The sequence below is a fragment of the Patiria miniata genome, unplaced genomic scaffold (genome assembly GCF_015706575.1).
Source record: "Patiria miniata isolate m_02_andy unplaced genomic scaffold, ASM1570657v1 HiC_scaffold_24, whole genome shotgun sequence".
Classification (NCBI taxonomy): Eukaryota; Metazoa; Echinodermata; class Asteroidea; order Valvatida; family Asterinidae; genus Patiria; species Patiria miniata.
This window is the reverse complement of record NW_024037063.1, coordinates 2,232,660-2,257,432: the sequence shown is the minus strand read 5'-3', so window position 1 is coordinate 2,257,432 and position 24,773 is coordinate 2,232,660. Positions and strand designations below refer to the sequence as shown.

General features: G+C 41.6%; 2 protein-coding genes across 3 annotated transcripts; both read right to left on the bottom strand.

Annotated features, from left to right (window-relative positions):
* Nucleotides 1-281: 281 nt before the first annotated feature.
* LOC119731797 (galanin receptor 2b-like) lies at nt 282-1,290 on the bottom strand. The gene has a single exon (XM_038205070.1). The coding sequence runs from the start codon at nt 1,269-1,271 to the stop codon at nt 282-284; it is 990 nt and encodes a 329-aa protein (XP_038060998.1). The 5' UTR covers nt 1,272-1,290.
* A 9,686-nt stretch (nt 1,291-10,976) lies between these two features.
* On the bottom strand, nt 10,977-23,574 carry LOC119731852 (voltage-dependent anion-selective channel protein 2-like). 2 transcript variants are annotated; one of them, XM_038205134.1, is made up of 9 exons: nt 23,465-23,574; nt 22,563-22,671; nt 21,391-21,440; nt 21,035-21,119; nt 19,680-19,800; nt 18,597-18,707; nt 18,052-18,168; nt 15,414-15,622; nt 10,977-13,170 (listed from the first exon to the last, which is right to left on the bottom strand). In XM_038205134.1, exons 2-9 carry the CDS (start codon nt 22,627-22,629, stop codon nt 13,079-13,081), a joined length of 852 nt encoding a protein of 283 aa, XP_038061062.1. In that variant the 5' UTR covers nt 22,630-22,671; nt 23,465-23,574; the 3' UTR covers nt 10,977-13,078. The 2 variants fall into 2 exon arrangements, with proteins under 2 accessions (XP_038061062.1, XP_038061063.1); XM_038205135.1 differs by having other exon boundaries at nt 22,563-22,678; nt 23,466-23,574.
* Nucleotides 23,575-24,773: the final 1,199 nt, after the last annotated feature.

The window sequence follows — 24,773 nt, the reverse complement described above, 5'->3', positions numbered from 1 at the left end:
TTTAAATATGCCTAATTCGTTTTCAAATTGAATTAAAACAAACACCCTTGTAACAAATCTCAACTGTGAAAAAAAGCGTACCAATCTATGTTATTTCATGGTGTCAGTAAAATACCTACAAACGTGTACAAAACAGATATTATGCCTGTATAATTAACTTGCAAGTTACACACACATGGTATGACAAAACTTTGGTGCATTTCATGAGATTGAATAACGTCACGATCTATACATGTGATTGTGCGTTTGTGTATTGCACAAGGACATTTTTTGGCCACATTTTACCCGTCATGATTATGTTGTGCCTGTGCATACGTAAGTCTGTCGGCGGACTGTTCGACCATCCACGAGACGTTCTCCACGTGCTCCCGACCGCGTATCGACATCCACAGCCTCTTGAGACCGTTCTGGAACTGACGGTACTTCAAGGCGTAAATGATGGGATTGACGCAGGAATTAGACGCGGCAAGAGCCACGGAGATGATGTACAGCGCGCCCTTGAAGTCTAGCGGCCAGCCGAGATTGAACATGGCGAAGACGGTCAGGTTGGGCGTCCAGCAACAGAAGTAGATGATGTAGACGATGAGCAGGGTCTTGAAGGTGTTGCGCCTGGCGCGGAGGAGGGACGCCTCGCGCCCGTCGCTCGTTGCGGTGCTCGCGGTGGCCACCCCGACTCGATTCGCGCTCCGGTGCAACACGACAATGATGTGGATGTACGCGAACAGCATAGTGAAGGTCGGTACGAAGTACTGGATGATGGTGATCACAAACCCGACGTCTTTAAGGTACGGGAGCAGCTTCTCCGCGCACTGTCGGCCCTCGTAGGCGCGGATGGCGATGGAGTAAGTGGCGAACATGGTGCCAAGAAACCACGCTGCTGCCAGCATGAAACAGGAGTTACGCTTGGTGTAAAAGGTCGGATAGCGGAAGGGAAAGACGATCGCGACGTAGCGCTCAAAGGTCAGCCCGACCAGGTTGAAAGTTGAGGTTATGAAACAAGCCCACAAGAAGAAATCTGAGATCCAGAGACGGCAGAGGAGGACCCCGGCCGTGCCCTCAGGAAGGATGGCCGGGTAGTCGATGTTGCTCAGAAGTAAGAGAAACACGGAACCCATCAGGTCCGCAACTGCTTGATTGACGATGAAAGCATTGGTCATAGTGTGAAGCGCAGGTACTCGGTAAATCACCAAGCAAACCAGCCCGTTCCCGAACAGGCCGATAATGCCCACAAATGTCTTGATGATTCGTAACAACAAAATCTGCTCCGCCATGATGATATACCACACGAAGACACTTCTTAAAATCTGTAGTGCATCTCTGGTTGCATGAGTTTGATTACTTGCAACTCGCAAGACTGAGACAATCAGAGGTTGACACTTTTTACTGAAGAAACTTCACCAAAAGTGAGACTGTCAAGTTGGTGTCAATATTGATATGAAATATCAGAGGTGGGTCGCACTGCCTTCGCGCCTCACGGTTGCTTCAGATCTGGGAACAAAATGCAAGCACATAATCAGTTGTTATAGCGATAGTTTGGTGCGTAGTTCTTTTAGTTGCAGGATATCATTTTTCCCGCCCTCGATTTTGAACGCATTCATGACGTATATCGTGCACTCGAACTGTCGAACTTTGTGCGCAAATTCTCAGAAGAGTTGAACGGTTGTGGTCGATGCAATATTTTTAAAAATGGGAGGACGTAGCTTCCTCAGACAAAAAAAGTGAGGGTGGTACCGGTAAAAGTGAGTGGGGAGATACAAATTGTCATGATAATGATACGTATCATCATATCATCGTCCTTGTCCTCGTGACGATCGTCACCATCTCTTCGTCATCGTCATCATCTTGGTTGACGTTATGTTATCGTCGCAGTTGTCGTCATAACTGTCGTCATCACTGTCGTTGTTATCGTCAGTGTTGTAGGTCTCGAGACCGGTCTCGGTCTCGGTCTCGGTCTCGAGACCACTTTTTGCCGGTCTCGGTCTCGGTCTCGGGAGCTGTGGTCTCGGTCTTGGTCTCAGTCTAAGTCCCCTTTGGTCTCGATATTTTGGCTGGTCTCGAGTCGAGACCAGCCAAAAAGTGAGGGGGGCGGATTCCGCCCCCAGCCCTTTTAGGGTTAAGTAAAGAATCAGTTTAGGGCAAATGTGACTGCGGTGTGATGCTAATGGACATGTCTCTCTTCACTTTCTAATGAGTGAGGCATAGTCCAATAACCATTGCTCCTCTTCTTATTTCTCGTTTTTATTGTGGGATGATCTGTTGAAACAAGCACTTTATAGCCATCCTCATTGATTCCAAATACAACTGAGATTTAAATCTTACGAATCAAGACTGAAACATTATTTTTACCGTCAGATTTTGTATTTTGAATATGGGAACAATTCAACTCTTTTCCCCTAGAAATATTGGTGATTTTTTTCTATTTTCCTTTTCAATTTTTCCTTTATTCGTGGAGGCGGGAAAACGTTTTTTTTTTCATTATATTTATTAATGGATATTTATCAATTCGTAGACTGTTAAATTGGTATTAGTGGTGGACAGCTGAATTTTGTGATCTCTTTATTAAAATAGACACGACTTGGGAATAGAGTATGCAAATTACGTGAAATGTTCACAGTTACTACTATTGGCAATATGTCGTACTTGTTAATCACTAAAATACTCAAGTAAATTGCCCAGCAAAGTAGCTGATGCGGGCGATACGATGGCACGGTACAAAACACAGAGAGGCGTGCGCACTGAGCCATGAATCCTAAAAGTACATCTCGCCCACCACATTCAGTTTTTGACTGCGCCCTTCTATTGTGACGGCCATATTCTCAATTAGCTTAATGACGATGATGACGGCGGGCAGATTAACAGAAGATAGATCAGGCAAATAGGGTTCATCAATCTTCTATAGTGTATGTATATGTAACGTTATTGACATTAAACAAAAATAAAGTGGCATTACATTTCAGCCTTAGCCAGGCCTTCTTCAGAGGTAAATGACAGAGGAACAAGAAACAAACATGTAGGGGACACACAAACATGCAGGGTTGGAAGGAGAATCACAAAGAGGGATGGGGGGGGGGGGGGCAGACCAATCCATATCTGGCTACCATCTCTCAATTTGTTGGTCTACATGTACAAATCTATATTCCATGACTGAAAGTTTAAAAAACAAATCAGTATTTTCTTGCTCCAAATTTTTTTCGAATCAGGTTTACAAGGAGGTCCAATGTAAAATTAAAGTTGCATTTAATTATCCGTTAGTAGTCATTGCTGAAACCAAGGGGTGGCTGTGGAGTTTAGGGTCCGAGTTCCTATAACAGATGAAACATCCACCTTTAACTTTTTACTTTTGTCAAGTTTCAACATGTTCAAGTTTTGCAAAAACTAGTACAAATTGTCGTACTCCAAAGTTAGAGTTTCTTCATCAGATTGACACTTTATAGTAGTTAAACAATTAAAAAAAATTTTTTTAAAGAAGTGGCAAAAATATATGGAGTTCATCAAATAAGGTTTTCCCCTTCTTTAAATTAGGTTGTTTCCAATTTTTTTAATTGATTGTGACAATAACAAATTCTGTTGCCATGTTGTAATTTATGGCATGAAGCAAACACGAAGAGCACTCACATGACACAATTAAGCAGGTACAAGTGATTCCTAACTTTCAATCACTTCCTTCACATCCCCATGAACATCAACATCTCAAGGACAGACTGTTCAGCTGTAATTAGTGTCGTGTTGTTTATTTAGATTATTGTTATTTATTATCCGCGGTCTCGGTCTCGGTCTCGGTCTCGGACCATTTCGGTCTCGGTCTCGGTCCGCCTTGAAGGGGCTGGTCTCGGTCTCGGTCTCGGTCTCGCAACTTCAGGTCTCGGTCTTGGTCTCGGTCTCGGACTATCCGGTTTCGACTACAACACTGGTTATCGTCATCATCTTAACTCGCGGTAGCCCTGATCGACAATGCCAGAATCGTCATCAATTCAATTCAATTCAAGAAGACTTTTATTCCATACTTCTTTATAGAATACATCCACAGGCCTAAATAAAAGAAATCTGGTAAATAGCAAGATAACAAAATCACTAGATATGTCTAAAAAAAAAATAATAAAAGTAAAATACGCTTTGAAGAAATGATAAACTTATTTTAATATAATTATGTACAAGAGAAAGTAAGGAGTACGGGGATGTTTAAGTAAGCCAAGGCTTGTAAGAAACAGCCCTTACAGACAACAATAACAGCAGAAAACAACGTTATAATGACACACGGACGAGACAGACAAGACAAAAGACTTACACGACGATAGCTAACGGCAAAAAGGAAAAAAAAAACCTCATGAATTCAAAAACCGATGACGACTTCAAATGTGAATAAACAAGGAGAGAAATAAAGAGAGTAGAAATAACGGAGAGAAATACAACTATGTTACATAATGGGAGAGGAGAATCAGCAACGTTGTCGTCATCGTCGTCATCTTTGTCACGATTGACGCGTCATAATGATCGTCCTCATCGTCGTTGTCATGTCGTCGTCATCAACATCGTATGCGAATTCCACGACAGTTTCGCCATTATCACCATAATCATTCTCGTTTTTGTCTCCGCAAACAACTTCGTCATCGTTCCAAAAGTTACGGTAATTCTTGGTCAACCACTCTCTCTCCAATGATGGATCTAGCATTTACCCGAAGGGGGGAGGCGAATTCGAATGGGGGCGAAACCCACACATACAAGCGGGCATATAATTTGCTCATGGGGATGAACATGTCTGTCTTTGAAGTGATTAAATAACCAACAGCAGAAGAAACAGAAAAAAGACAAGACTTGAAAAATAGGGGGGACTGGCTACGCCCCTCTCTGGATTCACTAACTGCTCCTCTATTTTCATCTAAGCAAATTTGTGAAGATACTTATTGTTATGTTCCATCGAAAAAGAAATAAAACCTGGCAGTATTTTATTCTCGTAAATTCCAATTGACATTTTTAATAAGCCAATTTCCTTTGTCTCGTGCGCACATGTTGCCGCAGGACATTAGGCTCGATCAAATCAAGACAGCCGTCGTTTACTTTTCTGGCGCATCATCAATTCCCGGATATTACATCGAAACGGCACTTTGGTGTACAAAACACAGTAATTACACATGCAATAACACATACAAAACTCCAATTTAGTAATGAGTTCTTATCCTTTTTTTTGATTTCGGGCAAAATACCCATTAAAATCAGCAACTCATGCCCTTTACGAAACTTCACCCAAAAGATAATTACAAACACGGACGGTATTGCATTAAAAAACAGAATAATTATATCAAACGATAGGAAGTGGTTCAGTCTTGAACAGGGGGTTGGGGGTCGCAACCTCCCCACCCCACCCCACCCCTTTTTCAGTCGCTGAGCAATAATATGAAACTACAGTAAAATTAGGCTTAAACAAAAGTTCCAAAATTTATTGTCAAATTGCCTTATTATATGCTGGAGAAAACATTTAACAGCAGATTTCCGGGGCAAGCCCCCACCCTCCACCCTACCCCACCTTCATATCACCCCCCCCCCGGGGTTTTCTTGAAAGCTATATCTGCCCATGTTGAGTACAAAAAGAGAAAGATCCCGTCAGCATGGGGAGAATAAATTGCCAGAAAAACAAACAGGTAATTTCATGCGGATGACTGGTGACAGAATCATTTTAACGATTAGGGTCTCGACGGGCGCTCGCACCATAGTAACCATTATTAAACAGTGACTTTTAATCATAATGTGAGGTGCGGTAATGCCCTTTCAGTTGCAAAAAGGGAGAGCCATTTTAGTCGTGCGCATGCATGAAGATATTGCACGGAGATTATAATTAGGCTAGCTGTCATTTATCATGTATACCAAGTGAAATTGGTGCTGCGTTTTCTGTGACATTTTGATGAAAATTCAATCCATTTGGTTTGATTTATTGGTATACACGACTGGCACTAAACACAATAAAGACCATGGGCGGATCCAGGGTGAAGGGGGGGGGTAGCTGCCGGGGGGGGGGGGGTAGCAGGTGTTTGCTGTGTCTATTTAATGCACGATTTTCCTAATTGTTGTTGCAAAGCGCATACAAGAAATAAGAAACTTAATGCGCGAAGAGGTATGTTTTTAAGTTTTTTCTGAACAGACAAAATTAATGGAGTTCCTGAGATCTTGATTAACTGTATAATGAACAATGTAATTGCAATTCCCCCCCCCCCCAGGAATTACATCCTCGGTCGCTGGAAAATTACAAGCGGTAGGCCTATTACTTCTTGTCAAGTCAAAGATGGCTAAAAAGGTTATAGAAGAAATATGGGAACCGCTGTTGATTTCACGGTGGGAAAGCACATAATATTGGCAACCCAGGGGCGGATTTCATTTTGTTGGGAAAACAGACGATCTATTTAATTACTATTGTACGATCATCCCTATATTCCTATGATCTGCACAATATCAATCGAGAGTGACCGAAACATTTAGCCCTTAATGAAATATCAGTCGACCTAAAAAGTATGGAACGTTTTATCTTGATAAGCGGCTAAGAGTTGAAACGAATGTGCAATAGTAATTTTACGACAATGCAAGCACAATTATTTCAAAAAAAAAATTAAAAAATCTTGGCAGCTTGCCCAGGAGATTAATAACTTTAGGTGAAATTAATAGTGACCAGCATGGACAATCAAATAATTTCAACATTAAAAGCAGAAGCCTCTCTGCATGGAAATATATTGTCTGGGTACTTTCATAATTTGATTCACTTTCATGATTTACTTTCATGCAGTAACGCTACAGTTCTTCCATCAGCGGTACTACTATACCCAATAGACATGTACATGTACAGTACAGTCATGATGTCAACTTACCAATTCGTTCTTGCTGAATAGATGCAGAAATCCGGACCAGTTTGCAGTGTTGATATACCTCTCATCTTGCAGTAATTTATTTGATTTACTTTATATTGTCTGGGTACTTTCATAATTTGATTTACTTTCATGATTTACTTTCATGCAGTAACGCCACAGTTCATGCAGTAACGCCACAGCGGTACTACTATACCCAATAGACATGTACAGTACGGTCATGATGCCAACTTACCAATTCGTTCTTGCTGAATAGATGCAGACATCCGAACCAGTTTGCAGTGTTGATATACCTCTCATCTTGCAATGACCGTTGTCTTGGAGTCTGCCAGGGTTTGCCACGCGCCCGTGCTGTAAGAACCCCTGACATTTCAATTCAGCGTCACGTCTAACGGTGATAACTTCGTTAATATTTACGCACGGACAGTGCACCGCTTGGGCTATAATTAAACGCGACGGGCACGCTGATGCGAAATGGGGACGTGAAGTTAAGAAACGTGGATAACGTCACTATTTGTAAGTCCGAGTTCGTTATGCACACACATGCACTAGCCAGCTTTTTAAACGCTGAGGATTTAAAGCTGATCACGTGAACGGCCAGCAGAGGTCATCGCTGTTTATGATTGGTGCAAGCGGCGGTGGTATTTGACCAATGTCGTGGTCGCTTAGAAGGGAAGCGTCTGACAAAAGCTACGAGCGTACTGCGATCGGAACGCAAGTTGTGACGTCACGTCAAGGTATACCGCGTGGTCGAGTCCCAAAAATCGAACGCATTTCAACTCCGGTGAATTTCGCCGCCGCAATTATGAACTTTCGTCACGCCAATTCGATTTGTGCGAAGCATGAACTTGCTTTTGTATAGGGAAAGCCAACAAGGGCAAAAATAATACAGGGTGATCGATACAAGCTTATTAACTTTATTACTTTTGTAAAGTTAGACTTCCGACAGCCGTTAAGAAAGTTTTAATATAATTTGCTGCGCGAGTCCTCGCCAGTTGGAGACAAGAATAACTCAGTTAAATGAACAAAATTTGATAAAACACGTTGTTCACAGACAAAGTAAAAAAAAAATTAAACGTTAACTTTTTTGCATGGACATTTAATTGAATTTTCAGAATTAAATTTGCTACACAGACGGAGACACTGTTCCTTAAACGTTCGGCATTAGTAGCGTATCGACTCGGTGGGCAAGTCAACTGCCAGGACCGAGACCAGGAATGGAAGAGCTCAGAAGTCAATCACTTAAAATGAATTAGCGTAAAGTTAACCGAAGTGGGAAAAGGCCCAGTCATGACATTTATAAGACGGGCAATTTTGGCCAAGTTCGGGCAAGGACCATTAGTCGACTAGTGGTTGATTTGTGACGTACCTTACGCCTGCGCACTGATAGCAAAGTGCGAACGCCTCTAGTCAAACGCTGGTCAAAACTTTATCCCAAACTTCTGGGTCCTGGCTCCCTGCTGTACGTTATGAATGCGCGCGGCTATTGGTTACCAGCGAAGCAACCAACCCCAGTAGGCTGGTTCCAAATAGTCGACTAGCGTAGTCAACCACCGTCGACTAGACAGAGTTCGGGCAAAGGTCAGGCTGCATCCGAATCTGTTGTCTAGAGCTAGGTCTAGGTCTTCGCTCCATTAGAAATACGCGGAGACGCGCTGACAATAGACGTAGCCGTAGCTCTGGAAGCCCGTTTCGGACACGGCCTTAGTTAACCATTGGTCAACTATAGTCCTTGCGCGAACTTGGCCAAAGTTTGTGTTACTAAACAGCGCCCCCAAGAGTTAGATTATGTCCAGCACCAAATTTAAGCCTCGCATCCGAGTCTTTGAATTCTCTCAATCGCTCCACATTCACCGCTCCTCCAAATAAAAATTACAGAAGAATTAAGCTTGTGCTCATTGTTTTTGGGTTGGTCTTCAATTCCATCATTTTGGCAGGAATGGTTTAATAAAAGGATAGGCCTACATTTCATATCGGGAGAGAACTACCTTTAAAAGACAGTAGATCTAATATGCCTTTTAAATCCGACAGTAATAATTGTTGATACATCAGTACAGTCCCGACCAGCGTCTCAAACGTAGAGTTTCTGGGTCAGGCTCTCCATCACGTTATTTGTCGCCTGTAATAATAAGACATAATGGCTGATCCGGCCGAGACAACCGGCACTAACAGGAAACGGAACGGTCACATACATAATGTTGCACTTCCATAAGGATGTTCGCTCATGCCATAATTGGCAGCAGGGCTGATGCGGCTATGGCATGCAGGCCGGCGTTTATCTCCAGTTTCAGTAGCATGAAACGACTGAGAATATTTCTACTCCCCCCTGGACGGGATGCTAGCCCATCGGAGGTTACTCCCCAGTTAATGCCGGTACCCATTTATACTCCTGGGTGGAGAGAGGCAAGTGGGGGCGAAGTGGCTTGCCCATACAAGGACACGAGATAATGATCAGCAGCTGGATTCGAACACCGGACCCTTTTATCATGAGTCATGAACCCTAACCACAAGCCAAACTCCCGTCTATGAAGACAAAAGTCAAATAGAATTTAAGTGACAGAAGTGTGGAAACTTCAGCAAGTTATGATTGTAAAAGAAACATTGACGACATTTTGATGTAGTTACCAATTATATTCAAATTGGCTATATTTTGGGTGTAGTTACATTGTATTATCTACCCACTTATGGCATGGGGCTGCATGTATGCAAACGTCTGTTACTTCAACAAAATAGTAAACCGATGCCTCCGAGTCGCCAAATATTTAATTTTGAAAACTAATTATTGATTAAAACGAACGCTGGAACAGCAGATTTAAAAAAAAAAAGAAGAAGATGAATGACAGCTGCCAGCAAAATAAAATGCATTTAATTTTGATTTGTATTTACCTTATCGTTCGTACACCGGCGAAATCGAGATATAATTACATTCGTGTTCAGGGCCGATGTTGATATTTTGATTGATAATTGCCCACACCGACAAAAAAAATGAAAATGAAATAATTGCCCCAAAACTGCAAACCTCACCATTTTATTCTAATGAAATAACATTGTCCACGACAGCGCGTGTTTTCCCAAATTTCATTCTCCGTCGGTAGATGTTAGAAACTCAATAACAATTTTACCGTTCCTGTGGAAAGTATATGTTAAAAATAAACGTCTAAATTGAAATAAGTTTCTGTCTCGCTAAACCGGACATTGTTACCAAATAAATATTGTCCTTGGTGTTCAAAAAACGAACCATATTATGACGCACAATATTGATGCAGTTTTCGGTACATGTATTTTCATTTAATTTAATGAAATCAAAGTTTCAGAGGCCTGGGGAGACAATATAATCGAATATTAAATCAAGCGTATATATCTAACCAAAAGAGACAAAAAAATGCCCGTGGCGAAACACAAACCGACTGAAAATATTCTTGTTTGACATTTGTGGTTTAAACCTGCCCCCATTATGAAACAAGTTTATGTGGGAAAATATTTGGTGCCGGCTTGTCGAGCACATGGGGCGCATATATTTTTTCAAGGGGGCAAATGAAACGAAACAGTGCAGTTGGTAATTTCAAGTTGGGGGGCATGGACATCCGTTTTGGAACACGAGGCCGCCCCCGGCACTAACGCCCCTGGCCAAACTACATAAATCTCATCAGCACGAATTTTATTAACATTAGGCCAAAAAAAAAATATTCGGTCTCTGGTCAGACCAAAGTTCCGGAATTGACGCGGGGGGGGGGGGGGGGGACGCGGCTTTTTTTCTCTTTCTTCAAGCTTGGATTGTACAGACAAGGTGGGGTACTATTTGCTTTTTTGGTGTCCTCATGTACATTGGTGTCCTCCATAATTTGCCTTGGTGCTCTCGATCATTTGCCTTGGTGCAATTTCCCATTCCTTGGTGCTCTTTGGTAAAAAAAATTGAGGAGGTGCGGCAAAAGAGGGCGCTGTTGGAGCTACCGCGGAACATTTTTTGAAAAAAAAAGATTGACGCGCATGATTAAAATCGACGCGCGCGCTGACCATGAGACCGACTTATTTTTTTTTTGGCCTCATCTGGAAAAAAAGTCCAGCTGTTCGATTATTCTACCGTATGTTCATGCAGACAAAAAAACAAAAGAACAATCAAAGTCAATCTTTAACATCGCTCAACACTTTGTCCGATTTTTATTACCACAATACCTTTATGTTCAAATGTCAATATTATAGGATGTACACACGGTTCGACAGCAATTATCATGAATTCATCATTTCAATAAAATCTTTTAGTAACCAAATTTACCCCAAACCAACAGATGTTTTACATGGGAGTCTCTAAACAAAGGAAGTGTATGTTACTATGGTTATCAATAACTGCTAAATGAGAAATACAGAAACAATTTTTTTTTCAGGCAAACTATATCCACATATCTACAATCACTGGGGTAAATATTAATAAGGAAAAAAGCTCAAATATTAACCCTTGTTCACTAAATGTAGTTACATTATCGATTTTTTTTATCATAGGACATTACCGCTTTTTATCAGAGGGCAGTACAGTGGATTTTACATGTAATGCAATGTTCGCACCGAGCATCACAACAGAAGAATCTTTCTTGCCATAGCGTCACAATTTATACCGAATGCGAAAGTGTACTTCTGGTTGAAAAAAAATCTTGTCATCACGGCCATTCAATCCCCTTTTACGTAAAATGTAACCAAACAAATCGACATCAATGCTAGACGTGAAAAAGTGTCTATTCAAAATATGCCACAGCTGGCTCTGCTGGTTGTTAGAGCACCTCTACATATAGATCGCTAACTGTGTTGCACTAACCTAAGCAAACTGAGTCATAACTTTGCCCCAGTTGTAAATCAAAGTACTTAAAATTGCAGGGCATTTTGTACGTTGACCCACCTTCTAAGAATTATCGCTAGAAAGCGTGACTTGAGACAGAATTTCTCACAGTGCGTCTACATGACCCGGGGGACATGAGCATGGCATGTCCTATGCAAAACACAATTAGTTTTTAATAATTAACCGCAAGTCCAAAGCATTTTTTCCCCTAGAAAACCTAACTGCACAGAAATGAATGGAACCCTCTTTGTGCGTGTAATTTCAAAGGGTCATCGAGATCCAGTTATTATGGCTGGGTCTGCATTCCTCAATCCTACAAAATCCTATAAAAAAATTCTGGTGGATTTTGAAGGGTGTGGGATCATTAGGGTTAACAGCCAACAAGATTTATTCAGGTTAAAAGTAATTTTCCCTTGATCCAGATGGACGCACTACCATTTCAGGCCAGCTTCCTGGCACATCGTCTACATATAACACTGGACTTCAGCTGATTTAGGTTTCTTTGAAAAACACCTTAGGGGTCATGAGCTTAAGTGTCACCCTAGTGAAAAATTGCTGACAAGCTTTATACTTCTAGAAGTGTCTGTTAGTTACTCACGTGTTTAAAACATCTATTCTGAGCAGTGTATAGGGAATTAACAACAAAAGCAAAACAAAAATATTTGAAGCACAAAGAGATAAAAAGTGTGGTATACAGGGGACATTTTGGGAATCATTCCTTGTGGTTTTTTTTTTTTTTTCCTTTTACTTTTAAACCATGACATCAAACTTGCACTTTCAAATTAGTTGCATAGGCTTCATGTACAAGTACATCTAAGACAAAAGCTTTGGTATTACGCTACAAAAGGGTGGATTCTGAGACCGTGTTTCGGGTAATGACACTATAGGCTCCGTGCGGGAACATAGAGGGCGCTTTTTACAATTTTGGAGAGCCCATATTGGGCACACCATGTGCGCGTACTGGCTCCCGCACGTGTAGCAAAGTACGCGCAGCTAATTTTATTACGAACGTGCGTCTTCACGTGAGCGTAAGGTGTTCAAATGTCTCTCCCGGTGGTCTCGCTCAACTCTCCCTTTCTTACCGTTGAGGGGGTACTTGCACACGGAGCCCATAGTTTTTACCTGCCCGATTCAGGGGCTGCTACCGTACGTTTTGGGGAATGATTTAAATCTTGCACACCAACAAAATTGTTAACCAGAAACGCTTCAACGACCACTCGCTTTTGGACCAGCGATTATCCGAAGCACTCTTTCTGGATTTGTTCCACTGCAGGATTTTTTTTTCTTTAATACCACAAATTTCAAACGAGATAAATGCGCTTCACTCACTCCTAAAAACCGGGCCATCCCAAGTTGGGCCGTTCCAAGTTGGGCCGTCCCTTACTCTAAACAAACTCTGTAGTTAAGCCTCCAGTTCGAGGCCCAGACCCAGCTTGTGTCCCCCTTGGTTCAAACTCTTGCCGTCGATGAGGGTGGAGAGAGTGACCTTGACACCTGGGGAGATAAAAATGGGGCGAAGAGGGGGTTTAAGAGTGTTAGACTCCAATGATGTCTTACTTTCACTGAACAGTTTCAGAATGAAATGAAATGGAATTACAAATCGCTGACATAAGTCCAAATGATCGGGACAGATTTAATGGCACTTCTGCAAGCGATTCTTTGGTCGGGTGTGGCCAAGTGGCAAGGGTTTGCGACTCGTGATCAGAGGGTCAGGGGTTCGAATCCTACAGCTGTCCAATATGTTGTGTCCTTGGGCAAGCCAATTCACCCTACTTGCGTCTCTCCGCCGAGGAGAATAAAAGGGTACCGCATTTAGCTGGTGAGTGACCTGCGATGGACCGGCATCCCATCCAGGGGGCAACAGTAATATTCTGCGTCGTTTCATGCCATGGAAACTGGAGAGAAACACTGGCCTCAAGAGCAATACAGACTCGGAATCGACTTTACTTCTACAAACGGAATGGCTCGTCTCTTAGCGTGTTTGAAAGCAGTAAAGCACAGCGAAATGCGTGCTAACCACACAATTTTTCTATTAAAAAATGCATCTATTAAAGCAAAACTCTTTGTATACACAATTAGTTGATGATGAAGAGCACTTAAGTTAAGCACAAGTTTTTTTTTCCCAGTAGTAAGCAGTTTTCTCAAGTTCGGCAACTTCAACAAACCAACCCCTGCAGAAGAAACTTTGCTGTTATTCTACCTAAATAAAAACCCTACTGACTGCAGCTTTAAATCACTCAGCAACCGAACACAGGTCATCACAGGACGATAATTTAACATAATTTGAGTTCATAATTAGTGCTGCATGGACAGGGAGGGGAAAAAAAGTCAATATTTATACAACTGCAATGTTTGCAGAGCCTGACATCCCAATTTTCTTCCTGAATGCGTAACTAGTCATAATACCAAATAAGGACATCCAAGATTTGTAAAAAAATGTAAATCCAAGATTTTCAGTTGATATATATTCTGTGCTTGGCGTCATAGGCTACCCGTGTTGACCGAGTCAATATACAAAATGGGTCCCTACAATTGAATCACTCGGTACCGATACATATTTTCTCCCGATATAGTATTCAAAGCGGCTAAAACTGCGACGGCAATACGTCTTGCCATATCGACACAGACTCCCATACATTACGAGGGATCGCTTAGCATGCAATGACACACGTCCATGCGTTACTACTTATTCAGACTCTGTGGACTTGTGAAAACAGGTCTGGTTTTATTTACAGGATTTGCGGAGAATGTCGTGAACTGCACATCCTGTTGTTGATAGAGTTCAGGCACAGCCGCATTTTGTTCTTATTTAACTTGGAGCATAAAGCGAGCGACTGTATTTCTAACCTAGATCCCTTTACTCAGGTTTCAGTGTAATGAAGTTATCTGGATTCTAACCCACTTTCCATCAATCACAAGTGTTGCAGCACAATGGACGGGGCTGGATTCTAACTTCTCCCCTTGGAATCACAAGGCAATCAGTATAATGCAATGAACTGGACTCTAACCTGGATCCTAACCTACTTTCCTCCAAACAAAAGTTAAGCAGCGTCATGCAATCTAGCTCTGAAATATTTCCTAAAATTTAGTGTTCTCCAACCTGTAAATATAACCTGGTGCCCGCCAAGCTTTCTGAGGCACCCGCCAACCTTACAAAGTTGCCCGCCATGCTTAAAAAAAAAAAAGGAACAACATTTTGGCCAGAAACTCTGCCAAAAGCAGTAACATGGAACCTTTGTCAAACTGACAAGCCTGCCCATTGTAGCAATCAATCAGGTCAAAAGTCTCAAGGCCAAACTGCCTCAGAGTCCCTGGTCACTGATGTGTTAAAAAAAGATGATGCTGAGCCAGTATTGTACTTAATTGTTATTTGTGTTACTGTGTTGGAAATGGCCTACAAGCTGTTATCCGTACATAATGTACATGTTCATCTGCAAATAGCACCCCCTAGCATAAAGAAATGATTCTAACATCTATCCCTCCAATCACAAGGGACAGGATTCTAACCCCTACCCCTCCAATCACAAGTTAAGCAGCAGGACCAACCACAAACTAGGCATTAGAGTGTGGATGAGCCATTCCCATCCAGGGAAATGTTGCAAGGAACTAGATTAAAACCTCTACCCCTCCAATCACAAGGGACAGAACTCTACCTCTACCCCTCAAATCACAATGGACAGGATTCTAACCTCTACCCCTTCCAATCACAAGACAAGCAGAACAACTGACCAACTCACCTGGTCTTAGAGTGTGGGTGAAGCCGATTCCGACTTGACTCGTGTTGCTGACCTTGGCCCGGAGGGACGAGTCCTCGTCCAGCGCGTACTTAGCACCCACGGCGAAGCGTGTCGCGTTCGTGCCCGACGTCCAGCCGACGTTGATGGCGCTCTCTAGTTTGTCGTTGATCTTCTGGTAGATGGCCCCGCTGAAGTCTGTGCCTTCGTTGCTGTTCGACAGAAATCAGAGGGCGATGGTTAGAATCCAATATTTTTCCACATTTCATCAAGTAAATAAAGCAAAATACAATCTCAAATCTGTAAAATATACATTCACTCAGTACTGCATTCACTCTGAGGATTAGTTTTGCGTATATGGCTGCTAATCCAGATCCTGATGTAAACATCTGAAATACTTTTATGTTAAAGGGGAGATACAACATTTGCACACATCAAAAAACGAAATGATCAAATTATCATGGAATACCTTACTGAATTGATAGGGAATGACAGTCTAAAAAGCATCCTGTAAAATCGTGGCTCCTGGTGTGCTGACGTTTTCAAGAAACTTGTACTTTCCAATGCTGGTTGGCTGACCAGCGTTGGAAAAAAACTGGTTTTTTTTTCAAAAACAGCTCCCAATTTTTTATATTTAGTTAACCTGCTTTTTGTTTGCAATTGATTACACACGTAGTAAAGGGGTACAAGCCTCCTAGACTGATTCTCTATACCTTAAGTCTAAAAATTGCTCCGTTTCATCTTAAGGGGTCAGGGAACCAGACTACAAGAACATGATTGGTTTTCTTGAATTTTCCAGCATCTACAAGCCCAAAAAGTGAAACAAGTCAGTTTAACAATATTTGCTATAACATACCAAGGCCAAAAAAAAAAAAGTCTCCGGGTTCTGGTATGCGCGCGCGTCGCCGTAGCCATGCGCGTCGGCAAAATAAAAAAGTTTTTTTTTTTCAATGAAAGATGATGTCTCAAAACCGCCAAACTCACTGGTTTAACTGGAATCCTGCTGTTGCACAATTTTAACGTGTTTTTAGATGGGGTAATGATCGAGAATAAGCTTTATGTGGCCTCTCTGGACTCCCATATATTTGCACTAAGTTTAGTCGGGCACCATTTGCAGTCATCAGCCGACATTTGCAGCAAAAAAGTCAGGTAAAAAAAAAAAAAAGCCGCGTCGCCGCACCACTTTTTGGGCAAGCTCCATACCAGAAACCGGAGACTTTTTTTTTTGGCTTAATCTTCCAAATCCATTATTTCTGAAAATTTCAGCAAAAGCAAATGTTGAACATTCCCCTTAATGCTTGAATTGTTTTGAAGGGTGAAGTATAGTGAGGGTGAGACGTTCTGCATTCATTTGAAAAGGGCTCCCTCACTGATCACGTGACCCAGCCTACGTCCTGTTACCGGGAAGCCAGCGTCGCCATTGTAGTAGGCAAAGATTGTCTAGCGCCGTGCGCAGTAGGTAGTAGGCAAGCCATCAAAGCTGTGATGGACAGCAAAAACTGTGGCAAAAACACGGAGCCAACACCCAGTGCTGGGTTGGCATGTGGTAGTGACCATTATGCCATTTGATAAAGATTTCGCAGTTATTTTATGTGTAGAAAACCCTACTCTCTAGTTTACAACACACGACGTGGCCGCTAACCAAACGCTTGCCTACTGCAATGGTGGCTGCTAACCAAACGCTTGCCTACTGCAATGGTGGCTGCTAACCAAACGCTTGCCTACTGCAATGGTGGCTGCTAACCAAACGCTTGCCTACTGCAATGGTGGCTGCTAACCAAACGCTTGCCTACTGCAATGGTGGCTGCTAACCAAACGCTTGCCTACTGCAATGGTGGCTGCTAACCAAACGCTTGCCTACTGCAATGGTGGCTGCTAACCAAACCGCTTGCCTACTGCAATGGTGGCTTCTAACCAAACACTTGCCTACTGCAATGGTGGCTGCTAACCAAACGCTTGCCTACTGCAATGGTGGCTGCTAACCAAACGCTTGCCTACTGCAATTGTGGCTGCTGAACAAACGCTTGCCTACTGCAATGGTGGCTGCTAACCAAACCCTTGCCTACTGCAATGGTGGCTGCTAACCAAACACTTGCCCATGCAATGGTGGCTGCTAACCAAACGCTTGCCTACTGCAATGGTGGCTGCTAACCAAACGTTTGCCTACTGCAATGGTGGCTGCTCACCAAACGCTTGCCTACTGCAATGGTGGCTGCTAACCAAACGCTTGCCTACTCTAATGGTGGCTGCTAACCAAACGCTTGCCTACTGCAATGGTGGCTGCTCACCAAATGCTTGCCTACTGCAATGGTGGCCGCTAATCAAACGCTTGCCTACTGCAATGGTGGCTGCTAACCAAACGTTTGCCTACTGCAATGGTGGCTACTAACCAAACGTTTGCCTACTGCAATGGTGGCTGCTAACCAAACGTTTGCCTACTGCAATGGTGGCTGCTAACCAAACGCTTGCCTACTGCAATAGTGGCTGCTAACCAAACGTTTGCCTACTGCAATGGTGGCTGATCACGGGAAACCGGATGTTCACATGGAACTTTGACGTCATACGATCAGGACATGTTATCCTGTCCGTGCTTTTTTTTGCAGGGATTCTAGCTTGCTGTTTTTGGACAGATAATACTCACATGGCGGTATGAAGCTGGAAATCGCCAGTCTTGTAGCCGAGCGCAAAATTGCTCTTCGTCAGCTTGGACTTGGAGGTGTCGAACGACATCTGGTAGCCGGCCAACCAACCCTCATAGCTGTCAATCAAAGCAACAAATATAAGATGACTTTGCACGTTGGTACATACCAATCGACAACTGCTTCTTCGAAAGATTGCTTGTTTATAATTGAACACCCTGCTACAGTATGTTGTATGATTAATGAAACCGAAGTTGTCATATAACCCAAACGGTGGTTGTCAAATTTAACTCTGTACAGTTATCCATAGAACTGTTTTCTCTCTTACAAAAAAAATAATACAATTACAATTTTTCATTCAATCCTAACCATGTCAACGACTGGAGCGCTGTGGTCTAATGGTTACTCATGTGCCATGGTGCGTGGGTTCGAACCCCTACAGGACATGGTACTTGTGTTCTTTGGCAAGACACTTTACTACAATTGCCCCTGAAAATTTTGCCAGTATTTTCAGCCCACTTGCATGCTCTCTTATGATCTAATTTACCCGATGACAGCTGCACCGTGGACCGTTGGTCCAGCGAAGTCAAAATCGACGTCGGCGTTCAGGTTGACGTAATCTCTCTTGTAGCCGGTCTTGATTCGGCCCGTCTTCTTCCTGAAAGAGAACGCGAGAGGATAAGAAGGTCCCAAGAGCACTGTAGAGTCAATAATATGTTTGTATTTTAGCCTGAAGGCATCTCTTAAAACACTCATTTGTTTTGTTTTATATAAACCTTTATAGGTAAAGACACCTTTACGGTAAAATCTCACAAATTCAATATTTCGGAAGGGATCTTTGATAGGTCTTGAAATCAAGGAAAAAACCTGAAAAATCTCACCCCTCATTTAACAGAGGGCTTTGAACAATGGAGGACAATAGGGTCCACAACTGGACGAAAGTCGACATTTTGAAATCATGTACGCAACCAATTGGGGTTCTTCTCAAAGAGTATAAACAATAGAGGTATGCACAGCTGTTTTTTCACGGTACACTTATGCGAGATTTGACCTCAGTGAGGTCATGTTGTGCATCTCTCTACAGGGTGAGTCAAAAAAACCAAACCCAAATGTCGGGACTATATTTTAAGTGAAGTTCTGCACGTAGTTCTTTGAAAATCAAGGATATGAAAGCCCAATTCATAAGCTTTCTTTTTAGTACAAGAATCATTCAAATCACTCACATACTTTTGAAGTTACGGAAGTTTAAACACAACCACCGTTTTAAAACGGTGTGCGTTCTTTTAGCAAAATGAAAACAATTCACACAATTCCCTGTGTGATTTGTTTTCGTTTTGCTGAAAGAAAACTTGCCTTCTTGTGATCCGTGGACAGAACTTTTAAAACGGTGGTTGTGTTACAAATTCCGTAACTTGAAAAGTACATGAGTGATTTGAATGATTCTTGTACTAAACGAAAGCCTATGAATTGGGCTTCATTATCCTAGATTTTGAAAGGGCTACACGTAAAACTTCACTAAAACACTGGTCCCGACATTTGGGTTTTGCTTTTTATGACTCGCCCTGTATAGGACTGATGACATCATATGCATAGGGTCTATTGATAGTGTTTCATGCAGTTTATCCCTTACCCTGTCTGGGGGGAGAAGCTGGTGTCGAACGTCACCTTCAAGCCCTGCGCAATCTGGTTCTCGATGGTGACCTCTGTGGACAGCATGTTGTCCGTGGTCCACTTCTCCTTGAAAGACAGACCTGAAGTCAAAGACAGTTTAAAAGTTCAGCCAGCTTTCCATATCCCTAAGTCCCTGCTAAATGCAACGCTAAGCAACAGAGGTACAAATTGGTTGCATAATGTTACATTTAGCAGGCAACCCGAGTCCCTGTGCTTTGTTGCATCTTGTTGCATTTAGCAGGGTAACTGCTCATAGTGCCAAGGCGATACAACAGAATCCACTGTTGCAATTTGTTGCATTTAGCAGGGTTCTTATTTGAGCCAAGTTGCATTTTGTTGTATGTGGCATACCGCCTAGACAAGACCTGTTGGGGGTTAGGGATATACGCATTTTCAGTCCAGTTTTTGTTGTTGGTCCGTTTCTCAGTTAGGCTACAGGCTAACCCTCCTATGGAAACATGCATGGTCAGCCTGGTTATTACTTGGGTCAATATTGGTCAAGACCCCTATTGGTTTGTACTCAGTATGCCAGGAGGTGAGATACAAATATTTTGACTATTGGTGACCTCTTAAATAGTAGGAGAGATAATATAGGCCTAACTATGCAACAACTGCAAAACAAATTGAAAATGCGCAAAAGAAAAGGCAGCTTAACTATCTTAGTGACCCCAAACCACCTCAAATCTGCCAAAATCCAACGAACCCATGGTTGATTGGATTTTAAAAAAGAAAGGATTTCAGTTTAGCCACCACTGTTTCTGGGCTGAATTTTAAGTTTGATAAATGTACGGATTGATGAGGACACCAGAAGCTCCCATGAAAAAAATCAATACAGGTCAGAGTTACGTGCTAGATGATTTACCATGATATAAATGTGCACTGAAACTGTGTAATTCCTTTAAAAATGTGTCTGTTTAAAAACCATCAAATATTAACCTTTATACTATTTGCCAAAGTACTTCTGTAACTACATCTTCTACAAGCGTACCTACAGTCATGCAAAATTTAATAGTTCTGCTTCCGGTTACCCAACCTACCCTATTCTGACAGCCCCTACCCTAATTTTTTTATGGGAAAAAATGAGGGGAAAAAACACCCAAAACCATCAGTTTCTACCTTTTACCCTTGACTACACGCAGACGCCTCCATATGATCATACACAAAAAATAATTGGCAAAAAAAATTTTTTTTTCATAACTACCTACCCTATTTTCAAATGACATGTAATCGGAAACAGAATTATTTTTGGTTCGGCCCAAGATCGATACGAATGCACACTGATGGAGATTGGGGCTTGGATACAGTTAGACTTACCATAGTCCTTCCAGCTGTATTTCGTCTCCAGGCTGCCATCGACTTTGCCGGTGTCGTTATTTGATGACCCAACAACATTGAAGTCCTGTGAAAATAAACGACGAATATTATTACAGCCGATGCTGATTGTGAGAAATAGGATTGCGTTCACTGAATCAAGATTGCTTAAAACTCAAAGTAACATCCACTTGGAAACATCAGGGAGCTTTTGTTAGTGAAGTTTTTTTTGGTAACATGTGAGATCTCGCCAGCGGATATGTGGGAAATAATACATTGAGAACTTAATGAAATGGATCACAAAATATTTGCATTGTTTTGAAAACAAATATTAATTTATTTCAAATAATAACACTTACCACACCCTTTTGAGTTGTTGTTTTTGCATCCAACTTGACAAATCCAAACCCTAAACAAAAAAAATGAAAAAATGGAGAACACTGATAAAAACTTATTCATTTCTCCACTTCCTGTTACACTGACAAATAAACTTCCTTGTTTTTCAGAAGATTGTAAATTTACATGTACAAATTTAATGGCCATTTCACAATCCTAAATTTCAATACTCGAGCACATAAACTTATGCCAAATTATAGCAAACTATTTCAAAAATTCTGATTTCTAACAGAACACACACTGGGTTTTTTTTTCAAATGCTGAATTCTGTTCCAAACCTCCGGAAATTCTGGCTTCTTTGTTTGTTTTGTGTTACACTTCAGCACTCTGGATTCAAGAACTGTTGAGTTTCAATAAAATGAGTCTGGGAACTAGTTAAGAAAATTTTAAAAGATCCTGGATGTTCGCGCCATCCTATAAAAAAAAGTGTCCCGAATTATGGATCAAGAAACACTTCAAGTGTTTATTCAAAAACACTGCCTAGATATATGGCAATCTTGTTCTGCCTTGACTTTTCCTTAACGATCAGCCGTTTTCTTTACTTGTGTTGAACCCTTGCTACTGAAAATCTACATGTGCATTTTCATGTGTACCATATCTACCACTTATCTCATGCATACGTGTACCGAGGCCTTTGTGTGGTCGGAGACCAGACTCAGAAGGAAGTGATGCATAATCAGTATGCAGTGTGGTAATGACCATGTGTCTGTGTCCAGACCACCATGGCAATTAGTAAGGAAACCAGCTATAACTACAGCAATAACAAACAGGACGCTCTGCTTCAAATATACCACCAAATGTAATAAGTGCACGTGTAGAGTATAGGAACTTCAAATTACCTTTTTTACAATACACTGCGTCCTGGAACAGCCCAATTGACCCTTAGACAACCCTATGGAGTTTTTGTAAACTACATTTTGTTGTCTCAGCCTTTTGCGCGTTCCGCGTCCATTTGTATATAATGTAATTGGACAATATTTCACAAGCTGCGTTGACGCGATTCTGACGTGATTCTACTGCGATGGGCCAATTGGGCTATAAAACGCACTTTGAACGAAATGATGCTAATCGGAAAGAACATTTAAATGACAAAAAGTAGTAAACTCTACAGAAACAAAATTGAGTGTGAACATACCGTAGCCCTTTCCGAAGATATCTCTAGCTGACTTGCCAAGGTCTGCATATGTTGCTGGGACGGCCATGTTTGTTGTTCAGCTGTGTATTGTCTCTCTGGACTTGGAAAGTTAAAGCCTGCAAATGTTCATTACCAAAAAAACCCTGCCATTATTACATTGAATTTGGGATTGCTGGTTTTTTTAGAATAGAGAAACCATGGACTTTATGGAGGCAGGAACATGTTGATCAAGAAAAGGGAAAAAAGTAATTCAGCAGGGAAAATACTGAAGCAGAATTTTTCAGACCAGTAGGGTTTGTGTACAGGGTGTCAAGTGATGTCCAGGTATGGAACTCTTTTGCAAGATTCATTCATAATGCCCATCCCCCAACCACGCCCTCACCTGCACCCCACCATGCCCACCCCACCCCCTCAGTCCCATTTTCAATTTCAAACAATCATGACAATCACAATGAACCAATCAACTAGATTTTTTTCTGACTTAATGTTTGGATTACAGAGCATAGATTTGGCTCATAAACTTATTGGCCATATTATATTTAGATGAACCAATTCTGAATAATCCATTGACCGGAAATTATTTAAAACGACTGCAAAGAAGCGCAAAAACCAATTCATGTAATCGTTGCTCAAAGTTACATCATCACGAGTACCAGCGATTATTCTATCACCATTTAGCAGTGTATCAATTATCTCATATCATGTGTTTGGAAACCAGCGACAGACACTACCCCAAACGGGATGTTATTTCTGTTTAACTACTGGGAAAATGGTCTTAAGCAGCGTTTATTTGAATGAAAATGAAACAGAACAATGCCAGTTTAACAGGAATTCATATGCAGTTTTTTTTTTGTGCATCGCATCCGAGAGATATTATAAAAACCGAGGATAAACAACACTTACCAACAAAATCGTTCGACTGTGCAGACTGCACGTACGCAAAGAAGCCGGAAAATGGCGTCCAATCGGGTTTCACAAACTTTGCTCAGGGCCGGCCAGGGCTGAGATCCCTATCATTGGTGGCGCACTTTAGCCACCCCAAAAATGGGGAGCACGCAACGAGTATAGATTTCAGTGATAATTACGCGTACTTCCATAATAATGAAAAATACTCACAACTCTCCGATGTGTTTGACATACCCATCAAATGAAAGATCATGATTTGTTTTTGGTTCAATTTGTGTTCCGTTATCCGATAACTTTTGATCACCCCGAAAAGTAGTCCTGTGGCCTATCTAATAGCAAAGAATTTGAGGGTACACAAATTGCGGTTGGGCGATTTTTGAAGTTGACTCTAGCTCTCTGCGCCACAATCTTCCATCTGTACATCCCATATGCTATGATGACCCCATAAATTTGCTCATTTTGGGAAAGTGTGGCATATTTTAATTAAATAATGGGATTAAAGGTCATTACAAGATAGTAGCTATATCGTGTACATTGTGTACATGTTCTGTACAATTACGCGTCTGACATGAAAAAGTATGAGGGTGATGCTCCAAACGTGAGCAAAAATACTGAGTCACATTTTGAAAGAACTTTCATCTAAAAAGAAAAACAACTCCGGGTTGGTAAATAGCAAAAATCTCAGCGTAACAAAAAAGATCAATACAACGCCTTAATGCTCAAGTCATAAATCACTTTCAATTTTTAATACTTCTCATAATTATAGTAAATTATATCTCACGTTTTCCAACGCAACGCTAGCTATATACTCGTTCATTCAAATCACCCAAAGGTGTTTTATATAAGTGCAAACGTCGACGTATAGTATCACTATTAAGTGTGTATTCATAATGGCTTTATCTAACCCACATCAGATCTATCACGTCTGACACAACAACGTTCAAGGCCGATAACCGTGTGATCCAAAATTGGAACAAAAGCACTAACATTTTGAAAGAACTTTCATCTCGAAAAAACAACAACATCATCGGGTTGGTAAAGAGAAAAATCCTCAGCGTAACCAAAAAAAAAAAAAAATCAAAACAACGCCTTTTAGTACAGTACTCAAGTCAAATCACCTTCAATTTTAAATAATACTCTAAGTAAGATTGGAGGCTTTGCATGGTGGAGATACTAAATACATGTAGTGAAAGGTTTGCGGAAACACCATGTGCGAATAATTTCTCAACTAAGAGACTTGTTCTGAAAGAACCAGAGGTATAAACTCGACGTTCCGGTCAGTATGCTCTGACCGTCTTCAGGATT